The following is a 23,641-nucleotide window of genomic DNA, read 5'->3' as shown; positions in this document are numbered from 1 at the left end:
TCCGTGAGATGTGGGGGAGAATCAGGTCCATCTCCGATCCACATCCTCCTCGTCCGCCCTCCCACCCTGACCCAGCTGCTGAGGCCGGCCGTCTTGCCCAGCATTTCGCTGACCGCTCAGCCTCTTCCAATCTCCTGCAGTCTGTCCGAGCCTTACAAATGCAGCTGTCCGCCTCTCGCATTGCGGCCATTCAGACAGCGTGTAATACACCTGACCCCGCTGACTGTCCCATCACCAGTGGAGAGCTTCAGAAAGCGCTGAGGCGCCGGGAGGATACTGCACCGGGGCTCGACGGGGTCACGTACTCCATTTTAACTCATGCTGGAGATTGCGGTAGAGAGCGTCTGCTTGATTTGCTCAACCTCTCGTGGTCTGAGGGGCGTCTACCGAGGTTGTGGATGATTGCGGTCATCCACCCGATTCCGAAACCTCGCGATCCCACTGCCATGCGCCCCATCTCCCTGCTCAGTTGCATTGCTAAGACAGCTGAGAGGGTTGTGCGGGCTCGTCTTGCTTGGCGGCTGGGACCGCTGCACCCAAGGATTTATGCCTATCATCCAGGCAGGAGTGCCACCCACTGCCTTGCATCATTCCTTGGGGAGCTGAGGGGCGGACGGGGGATGGCCATCTTCCTCGACCTCGAGAAGGCCTTCAAACTGGCGAACCCCACTGTTATCTTGGCAGCTCTTGCGGCCAGGGGAGTAGGGGGAAGGCTCATATCCTGGGTCCGGGACTTTTTTAGTGACCGTACTGCGGGGGTCCGCTTTCAGGGGCACCTCTCCTCTTTTCATCCGCATCCTAATGGCACTCCCCAGGGAAGCGTTTTGAGCCCTATCTTATTTAATGTCCTGGTAGAGGAGCTCCTTTTTGTGGAATATGGGCCTGGCATAACTCTTCTTTGCTATGCTGACGATCTGGCCCTCGTCTTTACACGGAGAGACTGCTTCGCACAGGCGGACTTGGCCCTTTCTCGGTTGCACGCCAAGTGCACCGAGCTAGGCCTTAAGATCAACTTTGCCAAGACGAAGTGTCTGCCTTTTGGCCTCCGCCACCCCCGACTTTCCACTGCTGCTTGGAGGTCATCAGCTCTCAGTGGTCACCGTCCACTAGTATCTGGGGGTCTGGCTAGATGAGGGTCTCACCTTTGCTTGCCATGTACGGTATCTGAGGGAACATGCTTCCACCCGAATGGCTGCTCTCAGATACCTCTCCAGGCGGAGTTTGGGGGCATCATTTTCTGTCCTCCGGACTTTTTATATTCACGTCATCCGATCTCTGGTGGACTACAGTGCCATCTGTCTGACTGGCCTCACTCCACCAGTGTCTCGATCTCTGGAGGTCATCCAGAACGATGCACTCTGCATTATGCTGGGTGCTCCACACTGGACCCGGATTGTTAATCTGCGTATGGAGGGCGGGGTACCGTCTCTGGCCCATCGCATTATGTTACGAGCGGCAATCGTCACACTGAAGATGATCCAGTGCCTGCCTCACCTGCCTGTCACTGCCCTCCTAAAACGCCTTCTCGGCCGCCCACCCGAGCCGGCCCCTCAGCGTGACTGGGCCCGCACCACAGCCGCTGTCATCCATGGACTGGGAGCTGCTGCGAGCCTCTGTCAAGACCCCGACTCTCCCTTTTCCGGATATGTTGATCCACCGCCATGGAATCCTTCTCTTTTTAATATAATTTGTCCATCGGAGGCTAAACCTCGCTCCTCAATTCCAGCACTCCTTCACCAGGAGGGTCTCTGTAGGGTGGCAGCTCTGGCCTTACCAGACTCAGCCATCTATTACACTGATGGCTCTGTTTCCCCTAATGGCGCAGCTGGAGCAGCCTTTGTCTCTGGGCAAATAGTGGAAGCTTGGCGACTCTCCTCAGGTGTATCCGCTTTCCAGGCGGAACTTGCGGCCATCCTGGGTGCATTGCGCCATGCTCACCACCATCGTCGCAACCGAGTCATAATCCACACAGACTCTCTTTCCTCGATTCAGAGATTACGATCTTTCTCGCTGCATGACAACGTCTTTCTCCTAACTGCGATCCATACATTCGCATCCCTTCTTGTCCATAGGGGCACAACGATTAACTTGCACTGGCTCCCGGGACATGTGGGAATCAGTGGCAACGAGCGTGCTGATCACGCTGCGCGCTCAGCTTGTGATCTTCCAGACATCACATTCCCACTACGCCCTAGTCCCTCGCACCTCATCCACACTCTCACTGCCACCATAGGAAGACTATCCCTAGAGGACCATCAGCTCTGGGTCACGGAGGGCTCTTGCTCTGCAAAATGGTATGCTACTGCCACATCCTATTCCCTCCTGCTGCCCCCCCCAGGTCTACCTAATTATATTGTAGTCCAGCTTCGAAGATTGCGTCTTGGGTTTCTCTGCTACAAGCAAATTGTGGGTATGGAGCCAGACCCGTGTGCCCATTGCTTGGCCAGCTGTGAGGAGCCCCTTCTTCATTATCTTCTGGACTGCCCAGCCACCACCATGCTCAGGTCTGAGGTAGACTTGGCCCTTGCCCGATCTGGTGACGTCTTTATGGACGCTGCAGCCGTTGTTGCCCGTGCTCCTTTAAATATATTAATTGCTACGGTAAAGGATTATCCTCCACCTCGCTAAAGCCAGTTCGCGCAAGAAGTGCGCACCTCTGACGGGCTCTCTGTTTGCCCGTGTCCTAGGAAACTGGGACAAATATCAAACAAACTAACAACAGGTGGGTGACCACTCCCTGTCTAGCTCTTGTGGTGAGAAGACCTCTGGCTAGTCTCTCCTGAGCTATCGACTCTGTATCATTGCCTGAGACAGATTTTCGGGAGTTTTTCGAACCTTTTGGCTTCGTTGGACTTAGTCCAATTTACTGAGAACAATTTTCGGTTGTTTCTCCCGTTTTGGGCGAGACTCTGTCTCTGACAGATAGGCCCTGCTTGCTTGTGTGTGTGGGCAAGCTTGTGTGTGTGGGTGTTTTTTTTTTTTTTTTTTTTCACGGCCAGCCGCTAGTGTCCCCCAACGTGGTACGACGCCGAACCCTGAAGGGGTGCCGTTAGGGCACTTCCATGAGGGGGGGGCCTTTAGGGCCTGGTTATAGGAAGCGTTGGGGGCGGCTTTTCTGTTAGGGTTAGATTAAGTCCCTCACGGGGCAGTAGTGGGTCTCCTTCATCGCCCTTTAGAGGGCGGGGAGTTTAGGTCCCTTCTACTGTAGGGCCTTTTTTTTGCTGTGTTTTTCTTTTGTGTGTCTGTTTTGGTGGGTGTGTGGTATATGTGTGTGAGTGGTGTCTGTCGGTGTTTGTGTTTGCGTCTGTCGGAGACAATGAAGGGGACCCAGGTCCCTAGGCCCACAGGGCAAGCCCTCCCCTTGCCTTCCAAGCTTGTCCGCCCTGCTACCGTGTCAGGTGCGAAGCGAGAGCGGCGTCTGTCGGATGCCAGCTCTCGCTCATCGACGTCTGGCGGGACTATTGGCCCACACTCCTCTCGTAAGTCTTGTAAGCAGCGGCCTTCTGGCCCTGCAACTGTGCCAGGTGTGAAGCGGGAGCGGCATCTATCTGATGCCAGCTCTCGCTCGTCGACGTCTGGCGACGCCCCTGTCGCCTCCCTTTCCAGGCCTGCAAGGCTCACTCCCAGTCCTAAGAATGAGGCCTTATCTCCCCCTTCCACTTCCACACGTGCGGCCAAGGTTGCACGTGTACATGAGGCGATGGAGGGAGTTTTGGATGCTTCTCCTGACATTGTATCAGCCACTGGCGCAACCCGTAAAGCTGCCCCTCCTCCCAAGGCCCCTTGCTGCCTGACACCTGACCTTGCCACGCTACCTTCTGCTCCTTTGGGTCTTAACACTGACACAGGCCATAATGAGCCACCCCAAGTGGAGCATACACTAGCTGCAGCCCCTTCTGCAGTACCTGCTGCCTCTCCTGATGATGAAGGCTTCAGCCCTGTGAAGCGCAAAACACGGCGAGCTCCGCAGGGAAACGCACTGCCACCAGCATCGAAGCCTCCAGGGCCTTGGCGGCCTCCCCCCGCTGCATGCCCCTCGGTCACAGTCACGGCTCCTCAGCCTCCAAACTCTGCTTTCCTGGCCTTTCGTGTCCCTCTTCAGGAAGGATTCAGCACCAGGTACGACGCGGTAGTGGCTCTGGAGCGACACCTACCCGGCCTCGCGGCCATGAATCGCTTTGGTCGCGACGAAAGCTGCATGCTGATCCCCACCGAAGAGGGATCGTACCTTCGCCTGAAAGCAGTGGCAGAGGAGGAGACCCCGATCGTCAAGATCGTCGAGCTGCCCCAAGGCGGCCATACAACAAAGGCGGTGGTGATGGGATATCCTCAGCGTATGCCAGTGGATATCCTACTCCAACACGACCTCATCGAAGAGGCAGTACGCTGCCAAAATCAGCGTACGCGGGAGGAGACGCTGCAGGTCCATGTGACGCTGCGGGGACCTCTAGTGAAATCTGTCGACCTGGGCAATTGGGGGGTGTTTTATCTCCGCCCCTTCACACCTGAGCCGCTGCGCTGCTACAGGTGTCATCGTTTCGGCCACCATCGCGCCACCTGCAACCGCCCCATCATCTGCGGGATATGCAGTGGAGCGCACGACACGGAGCAGTGCCTGCAGCGGCTCAAAGCGGGAGAGACGACAACAGCAAAATGTCCCAATTGCTCAGGGCGACACCATGCCTAGCACCCCAGTTGCCCTGCGAGGGTCAAGAAGGTGAACCAGGGCCGAGAGAGGCAGGTTGCGTGAGTGCAAGAGCAGCAGACCGCCAGTGCCACTCCAGCTCCCCCAGGCACCTTCGTCTGGGGACAACGGCGCCGCCCTCTTGCTTCAAGCCCACCTGCTCTCAGCGAGCAGGAGTTTCCACCCTTGCCTTCCGCCCTCGTCGTGGGCGAGACCGCGGCGGAAGTCCACCACTCGCCAACATCTGTTCTGCTACAACCATCCAGCTCAGTGCCCAGCCAACCCCCCGCTCCTGCTCCTCCGGTGATCTCGTTTACAACGGAGGAGCTCAGGACCTTTGCCACAGAGCTGGCGATGACCCTAGCAAAAACAGTAGCCTTAACCCTCGACATCCCGCTCCCAACAGAGCCCCTTGCCAAAGCTGCCAATCGCCTTGTAGACCAGGTGATCGAGAGGAAAATGGCGAGCCTAGGTGCTCCTGTGTCCCCTCGCCGCCCACCTCGCTCGACAGGGCGACCCCATCCCACACTGCACAGGTCAGCTCGCCTGTCAAAGAGGGTCAAGCCACGACCTCCCAATGCTCTGTCTTCTACCCCACAGCTGCCTCGTCATCGTCATCGTTTGAGGCAAACCCTAACATCATCTGGGTCCAAAGTGATGGACAGGGCCTCACCACTGCTGTAGGAGAACGACCGTCCGCAACTGTCGCCGGAGGGCCAGTAGACCCCGCTCTCAGGCTCCTCCAGTGGAATTGTGTGGGAGCACAGAGCAAGCTCCCACTTTTGCAGGAAGCAGCAGCAAAGGACCGCCCTCATGTAATTCTCCTTCAGGAGACCCTGCTCCCAAGCAATTCCACTTTCCATCTCTCGGGATACACCACCCATCTCCTCCCGTATATTCGTGGCGTTACACAGGGATGTGCCGTTCTGGTCCAGGACCACATCGCGTGCACGGATTGTGAGCCCCCTCCTTTCTGTGGACCTGATGTGGAGGTTCAGGGTGTGGTTCTCCATCTGGCAACGTCGTCCCTGACGGTATACAACGTATACCGGAGCCAGAGGAGCACTCTGGAGTTGGGAGAACTTTTCTCCCAATCTGCCAGGGGGGCCGTGTACATTGGGGGCGACTTCAATGCCCACCACACCCTGCTCTCTTTGCCTCTTCGGCCCAATGATGCAGGACGACACATCTCTTTAATACTGGAGGAGATGGGTGATGTTTCCCTATTGAACGACACCACTGAAGCCACACACATTGACGGGGGGCGTCTGGACTTGGCGTTTGTGTCCTCCCCCCTTGTGGGCTCGGCAACATGGTCACTGCACCCTCACCTTGCTAGTGATCATTTTGCCCTAGAGGTCACTCTGCCAGCTGCTCCACTCCCACCGACGCCACCCCCTCCACCACGGTGGGACCTCCGTAGGGCCGACTGGGTGGCGTTTGCCCAAGCCTTAGCTGCAGCCTTTGCTGCATCTCCTCCTGCCTCAGACCTCGAGAGACGAGCAGATCAGGTGGCGCGTATCTTCTCACAGGCTGCCTCTCTTGCTATCCCTCTACAGCGTCGATCCGCGAGGTGCTATCGGGACGGCTGGATTTACTGCGACAGGGTCAAGGAATTGAACCGGCGGCTCAATGCGGCACGCAGGCAGTACCGACGGCGTCGCACATCTCCACACCGTCGGTACCTGGTGGCTGTCAACGCGAAATGTCACCACAGAGAAACGCCGCCTCAAGGAGGAGGCGTGGATTGGATGGTGTCGTACCCTAGATGCTCACTCCACACTCAGGGAGATGTGAAGGAGAATCAGGTCCATCTCCGATCCACGTCCTCCTCGTCCGCCCTCGCATCCTGATCCTGCCTCAGAGGCCAGCCGCCTCGCTCAGCACTTCGCGGATCGCTCTGCTTCTAGCAATCTCCCACAATCCGTCCAGATTCTGCAGGCTCAGCTATGCACGCTCGTGCCACGGCAGTTCAGGCTGCCTGAGAAAGGCCAGACCCAGCTGATTGTCCCATCACCAGCGGGGAGGTTCTAAAAGCACTGCACCACAGGGGGGACTCTGCGCCTGGACTGGACGGGATTACATATTCAATCCTGTCACACGCTGGAGATTGTGGCAGCGAGCGCCTACTTGGTCTAATCAACCTCTCGTGGTCTGAGGGGCGTCTGCCAAGGTCGTGGAAGGCGGCTGTTATTCACCCGATCCCTAAGCCTCACGATCCTACCGCCATGCGCCCCATCTCCCTCCTTAGCTGTATCGCTAAAACGGCTGAGAGGGTTGTGCGGGCTCGTCTCGCTTGGCGGCTGGGACCACTGCACCCAAGGATCTTTGCTTACCACCATGGTAGGAGTGCCACTCACTGCCTCGCGTCTTTCCTTGGGGAACTGAGAGGGGGAAGGGGGATGGCCGTCTTCCTCGACCTTGAGAAGGCTTTTGAACTAGCCAGCCCTACAGTTATTTTGGCTGCCCTTGCAGACAGGGGTGTGGGAGGCAGGCTTTTATCCTGGATCAGGGACTTCTTTGCGGATCGCTCTGCAGGGGTCAGATTTCAGGGGCACCTCTCACACTTTTACAAACATTCAAATGGCATGCCCCAGGGGAGCGTATTAAGCCCCCTCCTTTTTAATATCCTTATGGAGGGGCTCTTAACTATCGACTATGGGCCTGGCGTCACCCTCCTCTGTTATGCGGACGATCTTGCCCTCGTTTTTACAAGAAGGGATTGTTTTCGACAGGCTGACTTGGCCCTTTCTCGGCTCCATGCCAAGTGTGCCGAGTTAGGCCTCAAAATTAACTTCCAGAAGACCAAGTGCCTGCCATTTGGACTCCGCCCCCCAGACTTTCCACTGCTACTCGGTGGCCATCAGCTCTCCATTGTCACTGCACATCGGTACTTGGGGGTCTGGCTTGACGCGGGTCTTAACTTTTCGTGCCACGTTCGGTACCTGAGGGAGCGTGCATCCACCCGCATGGCTGCTCTTCGCTATCTATCCAAGCGGAGTTTGGGGGCATCATATTCCGTCCTACGGACTTTTTATATACATGCAGTCCGATCCTTAGTAGATTACAGCGCCATCTGCTTGACGGGACTCGCTCCGCCAGTCGCTAGATCTGTGGAGGTCATCCAGAATGATGCCCTCCGCATTATGCTGGGTGCTCCACGCTGGACCCGGCTTGTCAATCTGCGTATGGAGGGTGGGGTGCCATCTCTGGCCCATCGCATTGTCTTACGAGCGGCAATTATCACTCTGAAGCTGATCCAGTGCCTACCTCACCTGCCTGTCTCTGCCCTCCTAAAACGCCTTCTCTGCCGCCCACCCGAGCCGGCCCCTCAGCGTGACTGGGCCCGCACCACAGCCGCTGTCATCCATGGATTGGGAGCTGCCGCGAGCCTCTGTCAAGATCCCGACTCTCCCTTTCCTGGATACGTTGATCCACTGCCATGGATGGATCCTCCTCTTTTTAATATTATTGATCCATCGGAGGCTAAACCCCGCTCCTCAATTCCAGCACTCCTTCGCCAGGAGGGTCTCAGTAGGGTGGCAGCTCTGGCCTCACCAGACTCAGCCATCTACTACACTGATGGCTCTGTTTCCCCTAATGGCGCAGCTGGAGCGGCCTTCGTCTCTGGGCAAATAGTGGAAGCTTGGCGACTCTCTTCAGGTGTATCCGCTTTCCAGGCGGAACTTGCGGCCATCCTGGGTGCATTGGGCCATGCTCACCACCATCATCGCAATCGAGTCATAATCCACACAGACTCTCTTTCCTCCACTCAGAGATTACGATCCTTCTCGCTGCATGACAACGTCTTTCTCCTAACAGCGATTCATACATTTGCATCACTTCTTGTCCATAGGGGTCCAACGATTAACCTTCACTGGCTCCCAGGACATGTGGGAATCAGTGGCAACGAGCGTGCTGATGACGCTGCGCGCTCAGCTTGCGATCTCCCAGACATCACATTCCCACTACGCCCTAGTCCCTCGCACCTCATCCGCACTCTCACTGCCACCATAGGAAGACTATCCCTAGAGGACCATCAGCTCTGGGTCACGGAGGGCTCTTGCTCAGCAAAATGGTATGCTACTGCCACATCCTAGTCCCTCCTGTTACCCCCCCCAGGGACTACCTAATTTTATTGTAGTCCGACTTCGAAGATTGCGTCTTGGGTTTCTCTGCTACAAGCAAATTGTGGGTATGGAGCCAGACCCGTGTGCCCATTGCTTAGCCAGCTGTGAGGAGCCCCTTCTTCATTATCTTCTGGACTGCCCAGCCACCACCATGCTCAGGTCTGAGCTCGACTCGCCCCTTGCCCGATCTGGTGACATCTTTATGGACGCTGCAGCCATTGTTGCCCGTGCTCCATTAGATATATTACTTACTACGGTAAGGGATTATCCTCCACCTCGCTAAAGCAAGTTCGCGCAAGTAGTGCGCACCTCTGACGGGCTCTCTGTTTGCCCGTGTCCCAGGAAACTGGGACAAATATCAAACAAACAAGGCGGGTGACGGTCCACCTCTCGCCGAGGCAACACCTCAACCGCTGTTCCCGGCGGGACCAGCTCTCCACAGCAGCCATTTCAGCTGAGGGTCAGGCCTGTCCTTTCCACCTTCGGGAGTGCCCTGGTCAGCCCACCAGGAGATGTAGCCCGTCCGCCATTCCCATGGCCGACCGCCATTCCTCCGCCACTACCTTGACCGTGGTTGTGCCCTTCGTGTCCACCTGGACTGGGCCTTCCCTTTACGCTTCCACCTGCTGCTGTGGAGAGCTGGAGCGAGTCAGATGGGGGTTGAGGGCAGAGTTCGGGACTTCGACCTGAGCTTCGGCGCCCTTACCATCGGCACCGGTTTGTCTACCAAGCTCTCGTCCCTCTCTGCCCTCTGTTAACATCGGAGCAGCCGGCCGCGAACCACCACCGAGTCTTTTGGGGTTTTACCTGAGCACGCCGGCGCCCTCTCCATCGGCGCCGTGATGTCTGTCGCTCACTCCCCGTTGCCTCCTCCATCATCGGGTTGTCTCCACCATCGCCTCGTTCCCTTCCTCTGCCGCCCTTGCCCTGTCTGCTAGTCTTCGTCCCTGCTATGCTCCTTTTTTGGAGCCTTTTCCGCATTTCTCCCTGACGGGCTCTTTTGTTTGCCCGTTCCCCACCATGCTGTGGGGAGAATATCCCAACAACAACAACACACACGGCGGGTGACGCATTAGTCTTCTCCTGAAGGTCCTACTACTCCAGCAACAGCAGCAGCATGTCCGGACGTGGCAAGGGAGGCAAGGTGAAGGGAAAGTCCAAGCCCCGATCTAGCAGGGCTGGGCTCCAGTTCCCCGTCGGCAGGATCCACCGTCTCCTTCGTAAAGGCAATTACGCCGAGCGTGTGGGTGCTGGTGCCCCCGTCTACTTGGCTGCAGTCATGGAGTACCTAGCAGCTGAAGTGCTTGAGCTGGCTGGCAACGCAGCCCATGACAACAAGAAGACTCGTATCATTCCCCGTCACCTGCAGTTGGCTATCCGTAATGACGAGGAGCTCAACAAGCTCCTCTCTGGCGTCACCATCGCCCAGGGAGGTGTCCTGCCTAACATCCAGGCTGTGCTGCTCCCCAAGAAGACGGAGAAGAAGTAAACACTTCCAAGAAATTCTTCTTCTTCTTCACCTCCATCGGCTCCTTTAGGAGCCACATTCGTTTCTTGAGAGAGAATAGACTTTGGCATTGCCCAACATCATCATCATCTTTGTGTATGGATGAATGTGTTGGTATACTGAATGTATGTATGTGTCTGTGTGTATGTGCGTAGAATGTGGTATGTGTTGAATGCTGGCATGTGTCTGTGGCTATATTTACGTTCGGTTGCATGTCGTAAGAAGCTACTGACATCAGTGAAGGTGGATTAATAATAATAATAATATTATTCCCACTACTGCATACCGTCTTGTCCCGTTCCCAAATGCACCTACATAATACTGTCTTGTATAATTATGCCTCCTAACTGCCTGGTGGATGAATGAAAACATAGGTGATGATGATGGCTATTCTCCCACCATCGAAGCAATGGACAAAATCGTCACAGTGGCAGAGGATATGGTGATGTATACAACAACAGTATATATATATATATATATATATATATATATATATATATATATATATATATATATATATATATATATATATATATATATATATATATATATATATATATATATATATATATATTAGCCGTGTGGTGACGACCATGGTGGATTTAACACCCCCCAAAAAGAGCAATAATGAAGAAAATACTCTTCATTCATTTCTCGTCATTATGAGTAGTATTGCAACACCTAGTTACTACACAATCAAAAACCACCACCACGACCACCACCATATATCTATTCATCCATCCATTCATTCATTTATCATCAAGATTAATAATCATCATCATCATCATCAGCAGCAGCAGCAGCAACACCACCACCACCACCATCACCACCACCCATCGAACTGCGAGCTCCGGTGAAGGCCTGCTTAGTGAAACTGTTGGGAGGCGAGTGTCAGCCACCTTGTCAACCACCTCTTCTATATAATGCACTAGCGGTCGTGCAAGTACCAATCGGATCCATTTAAATTTGATTTCAGGCCTCAGCGGTTGTACGGCGGTTGATGCAATGCTTGTACGATGGGTGATTGGTGGGTTTTGGCACTTAGAGAAAACGGCCGTGACAGCGACAAATTCAAGGGATAACTTGTTCATATGCAGACATTCTGTCTGTCTAACACTTAGGCATTCATATCATACACTGTGTGTGTGGTGCCCCACTGACGTGACTGACTGTGTCTTCTATTCTCTAGGTGCATCCTTCAAGTTTGCTGCTCGTGCATATGAAGGCAGAAATACCTTGGAATAGTGGGATTTGCCTTCACGATTTATGGAGGCGACTCCCGGAGCACAGCAGAGGAGATGCTCTCGCAACAGGATGGAAATTGCCCTGATAGGTATGGAGATAGCTTTCCTGAAATGGGGGGGAGGGAGTAGATCAGAGGGACAGAGAAAGCAATGGCCCAGCAAAATAAGTGATAATGTATATGTATGCAGACGTCCATTAAAATTAGAAGATGCAGTAGCAAAATTGACAGTTGCCTAATCCCCCCCCTTTTTTTTTTTAACTGCCAAAGAGAGAGAGAGAGAGGTTTGGTATGGTTCAGTTAGGTTATGGTTGGTTTGGTTTGGTTATGTTAGGTGTGGTAAGAGTTGGTTGGGTTGCATTACATGTCTTCATATCTGTTACATTAAAAAAAAAAAAAAAAAAAAATTGGTGCTAGCTAACCTGCTCAACGTCTGCATTTACTTAGACTACTATGCCTTCATTCATTCTCTTTCACAGAAATTAGGTGTGGACCTCTAAAAGAGGTCCGGGGGTTGTTGTTGTTGTGTGCTTTGCCGTGGCCAGGTGGAATAGTGCCATGCAGTTAGGCACCCACCCTCTTAACCGCCGAAGCCGTAAAGGGTGCGCCCTTGCCTCTTCAGGGCGTACACCACGTCCATCGCGGTCACGGTCTTGCGCTTGGCGTGCTCAGTGTAGGTGACAGCATCGCGAATCACGTTCTCGAGGAACACCTTGAGAACACCGCGGGTCTCCTCGTAGATCAGGCCCGAGATACGCTTCATGCCACCACGACGAGCCAGACGACGGATGGCAGGCTTGGTGATGCCCTGGATGTTGTCACGAAGCACTTTGCGGTGTCGCTTGGCGCCTCCCTTGCCCAGACCCTTGCCGCCTTTGCCTCGACCAGTGATAGTGTCTACAGCTGCTACTGCTCAGACCCAGTAGTAGTAGTGAGTGTCCGCTCCGCGCCCAGCACCGACAATGATGACGACCCCGCTCACCGACCACCCTTATAATACCCAGTGTCGGTCGTGCAAGTACGAACCTTATCCATCTAACCTTGATTTCAGGCCTAGGCCCCACCCCAGCTCCCAGGAAGCCAGTCCTATTGAGGCGTCGTAGCCAGGTCATGCCACAGGGCATGCCAAATTTTGCAAGCAAACCAGGAATGGCATCGAAAAAGCATTAACAGTAAGTCACCGCCATGTACATCACACCCCAACCACTCACACGCCGCCAGTCCGGAGGTAGGCGACATAAAAAGCCGCTGCCAGGCGCGGTGCGCCCACCAACCAGCCCCTAAACCCCCCCCCTCAACACCCAAACTCCCCGCATTCCTCATTCCCAAACAAAACTCCTTTCCCAACACCTACGATGTTGTCACTGCAATAGAAAATGCCCACCCAACCCTCAAATTCAAAATGATTGCCACAAAGGCTCTCAACACCATCATCGTCCCACTAGACAGCAATTTTCTAGACATTCTTGAAAACCTAGACGAAATTGAGGGCAAGAAACTCCTCCTCCAGAAACTCGACCCCAATTTGTCAACCAAGAAAGTAGTGGTCCAACACTACCCCCTTAATTTTCCACTGCAAGCCATTCTCAACCATAATCAAGTAGAAGAAGCGCAGTGATGTGAAGTCAAAGGGGAGCCGACAAGACAGGTCCTCATCACCTTCAGAGGCCCCATCCCAGACTCCCTTAACCTCCATAAATGGGGCAACTACGACCTCCGCCCCTACACCCCTGAACCGTTACGATGTTTCACGTGTCAGCGGTACGGACATCACCAGTCTACGTGCCATAGACCACCCACCTGCGCGCTATGCAGTGGCAGACACCCCACCCAGAACTGCCTTGACAAGTTTAAGGCAAAACAACCAGTTTCCGTGAAATGCCCGAACTGCCACGGCAATCACCACGCATGGAACAAAGCATGCCCGGTACGCAAAACAATCATCAACAAGGGCATTCAGAACACCCAATCAGGAACACAAAGCAAGCCTGTCTTCACCCCCGCCCCACCCGGCACTTTCAAATGGGGACAGCAGCAACAACAACAACAAAACAGAACCACCATCCCCCCTTTGCTTACAACAAGTAACATCCCCCAACTCCACACCCCACACAGGAGCCCCCCCAACACCCCCAACTACACCCAGATCCCGCCCCAACACACCCCCACCGCACCCACTCACCCCACCCCCCTACCCCAACACAAACACACAAGCACCCAAACCACCACAACCACCCAAACCCAAACCCTCCCCCCAACCACCACCCAGCCACCGCACTCAATCACTCTCAGTGCTGAGGACCTCCTCAAACTCACAAACACCATAGCCCAAGGACTAGCCTCACTCCTCACCAACCTCACAGGAGTGACAATACCAACAACAGAGGTCGACGAGATATGCAAACATTCCATAGCAGCCTTCCACAACCACCCCATACCTCCCGACACAAACGCTAAAGTCCCCATTTACACACACACACACACACACACACACACACACACACACACACCACCAAAGAAAACGTACCCAACACCACAAACTACGATAAACCAGACACAGCACACAACACACCTTTTACACACCCACAAACCGCCACTCTACAACAACACAACAAACACACAGACAAACATCGCCGCTCCAAAGACAGACGCAACAGTTCAACCAACTCCAACAAACCACACAGATCCTCCTCGGCAAATTCACCCGCCAGAGAAAACCGTGAATCACGCCCACACGTACACAAACAACTGGAGGCCAACAACAAAAACCATAAATCATACTCCTGCTCTCCACTTACACGACACGACTCACCTAAACACACGCCATATGACACAGACACACCAGCACAACCATGGACAGACACAGGCCAATAAACACTACAACACCCACTCCCGCACACTCACAACCCCCCCCCCCGAACCCCTCACATATTAAAATATTACAATGGAACATCCAAGGGGCATCCAACAATCACTCCTAGAGGAAGCCGCCAACCAAGACAACATCGATGTCTTCCTCCTCCAGGAGACCCTCATTCCAGCAAATAAATCCCTTAGACTCAGAGGCTACACCTCCTACACCCTCCCCTACTCCCGAAGAGGTCCTCGCGGCTGTACCATCCTTATCAGAAACCATATCCCATCCAAAACCATACACCCCTTGCCAGACTGCGGGGACAATATAGAACTTCAAGGCTGCACCATCACCCTTGCCACAACCCAACTATGCATTTATAACATTTACCGTTCACCCAATACACCTATTAATCTAGACGAAATACTCGCAACAGCAGCAACAGACCATATAATATTAGGTGGTGACCTGAACGCTCACCACCCCCGCTTAGGGTCAAACACCTGCAACCCAACGGGGCGACATATCATAACCACGATCGATAACACACCAGAAATAGCACTCTTAAACAACCCCCAACTTCCCACCCATATCAGAGGAGGTAGACTTGACCTAACTTTTATTAATACAGTCATCACACACCTCACAAAATGGGAGCTGCACCCCACACTTATCTCGGATCACCACGCCATTGTATGCACCATTAATCTCGCTAAACTCCCCAAACCCCCCGACCCCCCCCCCAGATGGAATACTAAAAAAGCAAATTGGCCCCGCTTCACCTCCACATTAGAGGAATTATGCTCCTTCAACCCTCCCACCAACCTAGAGGAGCATGCTACCCTGATCATGGAGGCATTCCTTTCAGCCGCCACACAGGCCATCCCAACCATCACCGCCCCAAAAGGATACCACAAAGATCACTGATACTACAGTAGCAGGGTAAAAGAATTAAACAGGAGATTAAACAAGGCCAAAAAAATACATAGAACAAACCCGACGCCAGAAAGCCGCAGTTATTTACAATCAGTTATTAGACACACCATCGAAGAAAAGAACTCCCTCAAGGAACAAAGCTGGCTAGAGTGGTGCCGACAACTAGAAGCCAAATCAACTATGAGTAATATCTGGAAAAAACTCAAGTCCGTATCCAACCCCCGTCCTCCCCGCCCTCCAACCCATCCCGATCCTCAGGGCGAAGCAGATAGACTAGCTGCAAATTTCGCCGACAGAACGTCCCCCATTCATCTCCCGACATTAACAAGGCAGACACAAACCGAATTACACCCAATTAGAACACGACAAATAACAGCAAACAAAAACTCCCCCTCCCCCTCTGATCAATATTTTACACTCGATGAACTCAACCGCTCCCTCAAAACTAGTACGGATGCAGCCCCTGGACCTGACGGTATAACGTACTCTGTGTTAAGCCACACTGGACCCACCGCCAGAACAGCCCTCCTAGGTCTATTCAACCACTCGTGGCGGCTGGGAAAATTACCATCTCTATGGAAAACAGCCATAATCCACCCTATCCCAAAACCCCTAGACCCAGGAACTTATAGACCTATCTCCCTGCTTAACTGCATAGGAAAAACCGCCGAGAGATTAACCAAATCCCGCCTCGACTGGGCCACCCCTCCCCCCCACAGACACCTTTTTGCTTTTACAAAAGGCCAAGGCACAGCAGAATGCCTCTCCTCATTCATATCAGAGCTCCGCGGAGGTAGGGGACTAGCAATATTCATAGACCTGGAAAAAGCCTTCGAGCTGGCATGCCCTGAGGCCATCCTTGCCATCCTTGCTAGCAAGGGCGTCAAAGGTCGTCTCCTGCGCTGGCTGGAGGACTTTTTCTCAGGTCGGAAGGCAGCAGTTAGGTTCCAAGGCCACCTCTCTGAGGCACTCCAACACACCAACGGTACGCCACAAGGAAGTATAATTAGCCCAACCCTTTTTAATACTCTAGTGGAATGTCTCCTTCATCTAGACCTGGGCTTAGGAACCCGCCTTCTCTGCTATGCGGACGACATTACCCTCGTCACATACGGAGGAAATTATACACAGAAGGCCCAAAAAGCACTAGATGTCCTTTTCAAAAAATGCAAGGAGTTGGGACTTAAAATCAACCCCCGAAAAACCAAAGCCCTCCCCATTAGAATCCCCACCCCGTCAAATCAGCTTCTCCTAGGACACTCTCCTATAGAATACGTAAATACACACAGATACCTGGGAATTCATTTTGGCAGAAATCTCTCCATTGACAGACATGTACAACACCTCAGAGACACCACCAAGCTACGTCTCAACGCCCTCTGGTCACTGTCAAAAAAAGGCGAGGGGGCCTCCTATAAAGTACTCCAAATGTTTTACGTTCAAGCCATACGGTCTATTATCGATTACTCAGCCCCAATCCTCCCTACAATCAACCCTAATCTTGTTAACAAGCTGGAAGTCATACAGAACGAAGCTCTAAGAATTATGACGGGCTCTCCAATGTGGACCCGATTATGTAACCTCAGACTTGAATGTAATTTGGAGTCCCTAAATCTAAGAATTAAGGCAAGAGTCGCTATTCTAGCCCCTAAATTAGCAAGAAAAAACTCTACCCTCCCCCTACTACCAAGACTAACGGCGGCAGCCAACCTACATCCTGATATCCTAACAAACAGCTGGTCACATAGCGTCGCCAAAGCCATTCACGAATTTAATATAACACCTATTATAAACCTCCCCCCAGACAAATAGAGCGACGTGTACCACCCTCCCCCACCATGGAGTCCCCCCCCATTCAAACTTATCATAGCAACATCCTCCCCTAAAGCAATAACGCCTACCCAATAACTGCGACAAGAAAGCCTCAGGCGGATAGAATTCCTCACCACCCCAAATTCCGTCACTTACTACACCGACGGCTCTGAAAATGAAGGAAGAGTGGGGGCGGCAGTAGCGAGCCACGTCCACTCGTACGGGCTACGAGTGTCTGACGGAGCCTCCACTCTGCAGACAGCATTAGTAGCCATCCTCACTGCCATGGACGATGCTCTCGAAATAAACCCTACAGCAAATATCATCATCCACACAGACTCAGTCACTGCTATTCAAACCCTCAAAAATCCAGTCCCGTCAGATAACATCCGCCTCATCACCGACATCTTGGCCACGGCACATGAAATAAAAAACGCAGGAGGAACACTCACACTACACTGGATACCCAGCCACGTAGGCATCTCAGGGAACGAAACTGCCGACAAACTCGCCAAAGAAGCCACCGAATACCCGCACATTCAAGTAGACATTCCCCCTAGTCTCAGACAAATTAAAAACTAAGTCAAAATGCGAGCAGCAACATTAAACAAGAAAGAACACGAGAACCAAGTCAATGAAGGCTCCCCCTCGGCATTATGGTACGCAAATGCGACACGATATAAGCCCATCCCTGCCGTCACCAACATTAACGGCAGAACCCTCCGAAGACTCAGACGACTCAGGCTAGGTTATTAGAATCTAACTCAAATCCAAAATAATGTCGAAACCTCCACATGTGAACAATGTAACACCAACACCACCCTCCAGCTACTCCATTACATTCTAAAATGCCCAGCCAACAATAAACTAAAAAGACCAGCCAACCCGCCAAACCCAGACATTCCGCACGGGAATATTACGCCGCACCTATTAACATCCCTCAGACAGGCGGCCACGACTGTCATTGCCACCACGCCCCCCTCCATCCTGTCAGGTACCGTTACCCACCACCCTCTGCCAACCTAACTGTCACTGATCACCTATCCCGTAAATACCCTCCCACTCTCTCAACCACTCGTGTGTTTGTGCCTGCATGCCGGGATGCTTCCCCATCTCTGCATGCAGACATAGGATGCGCGAGTGAACAAAAAAAAAAAAAAAAACACGCCTTACAGGACCGCACAGCGGTCTCTGCCCCATACCCCATGTCCTCAAACCCAGCCAAATAACACAGATGCACACCGACTGGGCTAAAATAAGGCCCGGCCCCCTCTATATAGGAGGGGAAATCGTTGAATGAATGAATGATGAACGTGGCGCACCAACACTCTCGCTCCCTCAGTCACGCGCCATGGCTCGTACCAAGCAGACTGCACGTAAGTCCACTGGAGGCAAGGCCCCTCGCAAGCAGCTGGCCACCAAGGCCGCTCGCAAGTCCGCCCCTGCCACCGGCGGCGTCAAGAAACCCCATCGTTACAGGCCTGGCAGTGTGGCCCTGCGTGAGATCCGTCGCTACCAGAAGAGCACTGAGCTGCTTATAAGGAAGCTGCCATTCCAGCGTCTCGTCCGTGAGATTGCCCAGGACTTCAAGACTGACCTGCGCTTCCAGTCCTCTGCCGTCATGGCTCTGCAGGAGGCGTCTGAGGCCTATTTGGTCGGTCTCTTTGAGGACACCAACCTGTGTGCCATCCACGCCAAGCGTGTAACAATCATGCCTAAGGACATCCAGCTGGCCCGCCGCATCCGTGGCGAGCGCGCCTAAGGCGAGAGGCCCCTCACCTCGATCGAAAGAAATCTCGGCCCTTTTCAGGGCCAAAACCCTTTTTCAAAGAGAGATGATGACAGACCCTTAGTTTAGGTTTCCATATATCAGCTCTTGCGTTTCCGCAGCGAAGCATGCACACACACACACACACAGACAAATGAACTCCATTACTTACCTACATGCATTCATTCAATTTTATTTTTTAATCACATTTTTTTTTTTTTTTTTTTGAAGGGGGGGAATACTTGCCTATTCGTTTATTTCTTTTATTGATGTGTTGTTCACGTCGCAGTTTTTGTTTTCGTTATTTGCCTGTTTCTTTTACTTACTCATCGCTTCACTCACGCCCTCATAAAGGTACACAGGTTGGCACAACGAGAAAGGCATTCCCGCTGCATATTAGGAAATGCTCTCTATCCGGCATGAACGCACGGTGAATTCTTCAGTTACTATGCTGGAAAAAAAAAAAAGAAAAAGTGAACCTGAACCCATCGATTTTCGCCTGCAGTTGTGCGCGTGTATGTATGTTTATACTGTACCTATGTATTTGTGTGTCTTTGTGAGCATGTATGTCTGTGTGTACGGACGTATGAGCACACACACACACACACACACACACACACACACACACACACACACACACACACACGGACGAATGAACTGTCCTTATATAGTTACATACATGCATTCATTCATTTATCCTTTTTTCAATCATTCATTTCCTTTTTTTTGGGGGGTGGGGGGTGGGGGGAGGAGGGGCAACTTGCCTATTCGTTTATTTATTTTGTTGATCTGTTGTTCACGTCGCAGTTTTTGTTGTCGTTATTTGCCTGTTTCGTTTACTTCCTGATCGATCAGTCACGCCCTCATAAACGTACACAGGTTTGAACAAGGAGAAAGGCATTCCCGCTGCATATTAGGAGATGCTCTGTACCCGTTATGAAGGTTTGACAGTGGCCACGAACGCACGGTAAATCCTTCAGTTAATATACTGAGAAAGAAAGAAAAAAAAAAGTGAACCTGAACCCGTCGATTTTTTAGCTGCAGTTGAGCGTGTGTGTATGTATGAATGTATGTATGTATGTTTATACTGTACGTGTGTGTGTGTGTGTCTTTGTGAGCATGTATGTCTGTGTGTACGGGCGTATGAGGGCTTGTGTGTATGTGAGCCTGACTTAGTGCGTACGTACAAGTGTAGGTCACTGCGCACACAGTACAAATGTATTTGTGCACATGTGTTGTTGTATGTACAGTACCTACATATTATAGACTGACATGAATATGCATGATACGATGTCATGCATGTATTTACTGTACGCCTGTTGAGTGTGTGGGTTGGTACAGTCGGCCTAAGAAGTGCCGGCGGAGTATCCAGAAGTTTTCGGTCAGCGATAGTGTCCATACTCTTCCTTATATCTGTACGAGGTGAAACCTAATAGGTAAAATTGTTACAAAAAACAATAAATCCATGACCAGTTATCTGTATATTTCAAAATTATTGTAGGAAGCAGTTGGTTAGTTACGATAATAGGAATTCCTAAACGGAACAAACTGATATTTCACAACTGGCGCTCAGGAAGAGTCGGGAATAATTATTTTGTGGAGTTCAAATTTATTTATTTTTTATTCTATTTTATTTTTTCATATTGACACAAACATTCATACATCTTTTTTATCTGTTTATTTATTATTTTATTTTATATATTTGATATATTTGGAGGGCCGATTCCACTTATTGGTCTCGGTTACACCTCATCTTTTTTTTTTTTTTTTTTTTTTTTTGCAGGAGGGGAGAGCTGAGGCTGACAAGTTTATAGCCTCGGGGTCTGGGGTAGTAGGGTGGTAGGGAAAGGGTGGGGGTGGTGGCCTAACGGGTTCTTGGGGGGAGGGTGGGAGAGGCAAGGGTAAGGAGGGTAAGGTAGAGGAGGAAAGGAATGCGGTAGTGAAGACGGGAAAGGAATGCGGTAGTGTAGGCGGTGTAGCGGGGATTATAGCGGGGTGGTGGGGGATTAAACGGGCGGGGATTATAGCGGGGTGGTGGGGGATTAAACGGGCTAGGGATTTACGGTGTGGGGATTAGTGGAGTAGGAGGGTTTGGTGCTTATATTTCTGTTCATTAATGTACCTTTCTTTCTTTTTCAGGCTGTGTATAAGGGGTCTGGATCTTCTTGCAAATTATGCAGGGAGCTGGGGAACCACTGGTGCGTCCGCCTATATTCTCCGTTGATAAATTGTTCAATACTCCCGGCCTCAGGATATTTATTGACCAAAGATGGAGATATTAAAAATAGATGGAAAGAGCATTTTTAGACAGTTCTTAATAGACCAATACCACCAGAAGAGGATATACCGTCTGCTCAGGAAGATTTAAATATAGAAACAGGAGAGTTAAGGCTTGCAGAAGTGGAGAAAGCAGTAAAACAGCTAAAGAATAATAAGGCACCAGGGGAGGATGGTTTATTTCCGGAAATGTTTAAAGTGGAGGGGGATAGATTAATAATGATCTTGACCAAGCTATTCAATAAGATATGGGTGACGGGGTTACTACCATCAGTTTGGAAGAATGGTGTAATTGTTAAAGTTCCGAAGAAGGGAGACCTGAGTGAATGTGGTAATTGGAGGGGAATCTCTTTGTCACCGATAGCTTTGAAAGTTTTCAGTAGAGTGTTGTTAAATAGGTTGGAGCCGGTGGTTGAGGGTATTCTGAGGGATGAACAGGCTGGTTTTAGAAAGGGACGTGGTTGCAATGATCAGATCTTTATAGTTAGGCATTTGATGCAGCAAGTTAATGGAATGTGAGTACCGTTAAGTCTTTGTTTTGTTGATTTTGAAAAGGCTTTTGATAGTGTTTCGAGAGAGACAATGGGGAAGATCATGAGACATTATGGAATACCAGAGGAGTTTGTGAGGGTCATTATGAACATGCATGAGGACACATTTTGTAAAGTGATGGTTGATGGTTGTCTGAGTGATTCGTTTGAAGTCAAGTCCGGAGTAATTCAAGGTGGTGTTCTATCGCCTTTACTATTTATATTGGTCATTGATTACATTATGAAACGCGTTGGAACAGAAACCGGTGCAGGTATACTTTGGGGAGAGAACAGGAAACTTTTGGATTTAGATTATGCAGATGATATAGTTTTGATTTGTGATGGGCCAGAAGAGATGCAGAGAGTGTTGGACTGTTTGGTGAGTGAAGGTCGCAAGGTGGGTTTGGTTATTAATTGTGGAAAAACTGAAATAATCAATATGAATATGGAAAATGCGCAGGAATGTGTAATTGGAGGTATGATTGTAAAGCAAGTTGATAGGTTTAAATATTTAGGTACTTATTTAGCCAAGGATGGTTCTTTGAACTTTGAATTCGAGGAAAGGTTAAAGAAGGCTAATCAGGCAATGGAAATGCTTAAAAATATTTGGAATAATAACAATTTCTCTGTGCACACAAAAATCAGACTTTATAAGGTAATGGTTAGGAGTATCTTAATTTATGGACACGAGTCTTGGTACAGCACAGTGACTATGGAAAATAAATTCTTGGTGTTTGAAAATAAAGCACTTAGAAGAATATTAGGAGTTAAGTGGTGGGAAAGGATACCAAATAGTAGAATTAGAGAAATAACGGGAGTGCAGCCGATCGATGAATATGTTAGATTCTCACGATGGAAGTGGCTAGGACATGTGTATAGGAGACAGGGAATAGTACGAGGTACACCAGGGTGGGTGGCACTTGGTAGGAGAGGTAGAGGAAGGCCAAAAGAGACGTGGGTGAGGACAATGAGACGGGAAGCTGGAGATGAGTGTTGGGGAGATCTTGAGGAGTTAGCACAAGATAGGATGTGGTGGTGTGAGTTCATCGAGGCCCTATGCATCCCCAAGGGTGCCACAGGAAATGATTGATTGATTGACTCCCGGCCTCTTCCAGTGTTGTCCATATTTTAGTTGCTCTTTTGTGTACTCTTAGGTTTAATGGATTTAGCTTGCAGTTGTTATGTAGCTGGATGGTAGTGCGATCGTAAGGGTAACGATCATTATATACAAACCTTAGAGCTTTGTTTAGTATCCTTTGATGTTTAAGTTTCTGTGTTCTTGATATGATGTTTAGTGGCACTGGAGGGTATTCGAGGACTGGGAGGAGGAACGCTTTTACTAGGTGAGTTTTAATTTTAACAGATAGTGAATGGAAGCGGTATAGATTTGATAGTATGATTTTGCCTCTGTTAGTTATATTATTCGCCTGTTTAATGATACCTCTGGAGGTGATGGTGAGGCCCAGCATAGTGCCCTCATTAGTAGTATTTATCATATCCCCGTCTACAATGATATTCTGCATGTTGAACTGTGCTATAGGAATTATTTTGAATTTATTTTGATTTGTTCTGATCTTCCATAGTTTTTCATAATCATTTATTCTTGCGATTTCTCGGGATATTTTATTGGCCATCATGGCCTTCGAGCGTCCTGGGTATGTTATTATTTGTGTGACATCGTCGGCATACATTATATCGAGGCAGTCATGTGGGGGAGGGGGCATATCTCTCGTGTACAAGATGTAAAGGGTGGGAGAGATGACGCTTCCTTGTGGCACCCCGCTTTCAAGTTGTATTATGTCCCCTATTTTGTTCTTATGTTTTATTCGTGCCGTCCTATCAGTAATGAAGTCACACAGGAATTTTTCTAGTATTAATGGAAGGTCAAGTTGTAATAGTT

The 23,641-nt window shown here is 50.9% G+C and overlaps 4 protein-coding genes across 4 annotated transcripts; 3 read left to right on the top strand and 1 right to left on the bottom strand.

Moving 5' to 3' along the window:
* The first annotated feature begins 9,931 nt into the window (after positions 1-9,931).
* Positions 9,932-10,303, top strand: LOC145418946 (histone H2A-like). Its single transcript, XM_080287201.1, has one exon. The coding sequence runs from the start codon at positions 9,932-9,934 to the stop codon at positions 10,301-10,303; it is 372 nt and encodes a 123-aa protein (XP_080143327.1).
* Positions 10,304-12,144: 1,841 nt separating this feature from the next.
* Positions 12,145-12,887, bottom strand: LOC145419182 (histone H4-like). The gene is made up of 2 exons (XM_080287420.1): positions 12,776-12,887; positions 12,145-12,473 (listed from the first exon to the last, which is right to left on the bottom strand). Exons 1-2 carry the CDS (start codon positions 12,885-12,887, stop codon positions 12,145-12,147), a joined length of 441 nt encoding a protein of 146 aa, XP_080143546.1.
* Positions 12,888-14,508: 1,621 nt separating this feature from the next.
* LOC145419181 (uncharacterized) lies at positions 14,509-15,345 on the top strand. The gene has a single exon (XM_080287419.1). It carries the CDS (start codon positions 14,509-14,511, stop codon positions 15,343-15,345), a length of 837 nt encoding a protein of 278 aa, XP_080143545.1.
* A 3,172-nt stretch (positions 15,346-18,517) lies between these two features.
* Positions 18,518-18,928, top strand: LOC145419042 (histone H3-like). The gene has a single exon (XM_080287286.1). The coding sequence runs from the start codon at positions 18,518-18,520 to the stop codon at positions 18,926-18,928; it is 411 nt and encodes a 136-aa protein (XP_080143412.1).
* Positions 18,929-23,641: the final 4,713 nt, after the last annotated feature.

The sequence above is a fragment of the Coenobita brevimanus genome, chromosome 117 (genome assembly GCF_032717465.1).
Source record: "Coenobita brevimanus isolate Jiangsu-jjx chromosome 117, ASM3271746v2, whole genome shotgun sequence".
NCBI classification, from domain to species: domain Eukaryota; kingdom Metazoa; phylum Arthropoda; class Malacostraca; order Decapoda; family Coenobitidae; genus Coenobita; species Coenobita brevimanus.
The sequence above is the reverse complement of the archived record's forward strand: the minus strand, read 5'-3'. Positions and strand labels throughout refer to the sequence as shown.

Excerpts from the sequence above, each read along its gene's own strand:
- LOC145418946 (XM_080287201.1), top strand. The coding sequence starts at position 9,932 with ATGTCCGGACGTGGCAAGGGAGGCAAGGTGAAGGGAAAGTCCAAGCCC.
- LOC145419182 (XM_080287420.1), bottom strand. The coding sequence starts at position 12,887 with ATGAGGAATGCGGGGAGTTTGGGTGTTGAGGGGGGGGGTTTAGGGGCT. Across the intron at positions 12,474-12,775 it reads TACCTCCGGACTGGCGGCGT|TAGCAGCTGTAGACACTATC; the intron begins GTGAGTGGTTGG and ends GGGTCTGAGCAG.
- LOC145419181 (XM_080287419.1), top strand. The coding sequence starts at position 14,509 with ATGGAACATCCAAGGGGCATCCAACAATCACTCCTAGAGGAAGCCGCC.
- LOC145419042 (XM_080287286.1), top strand. The coding sequence starts at position 18,518 with ATGGCTCGTACCAAGCAGACTGCACGTAAGTCCACTGGAGGCAAGGCC.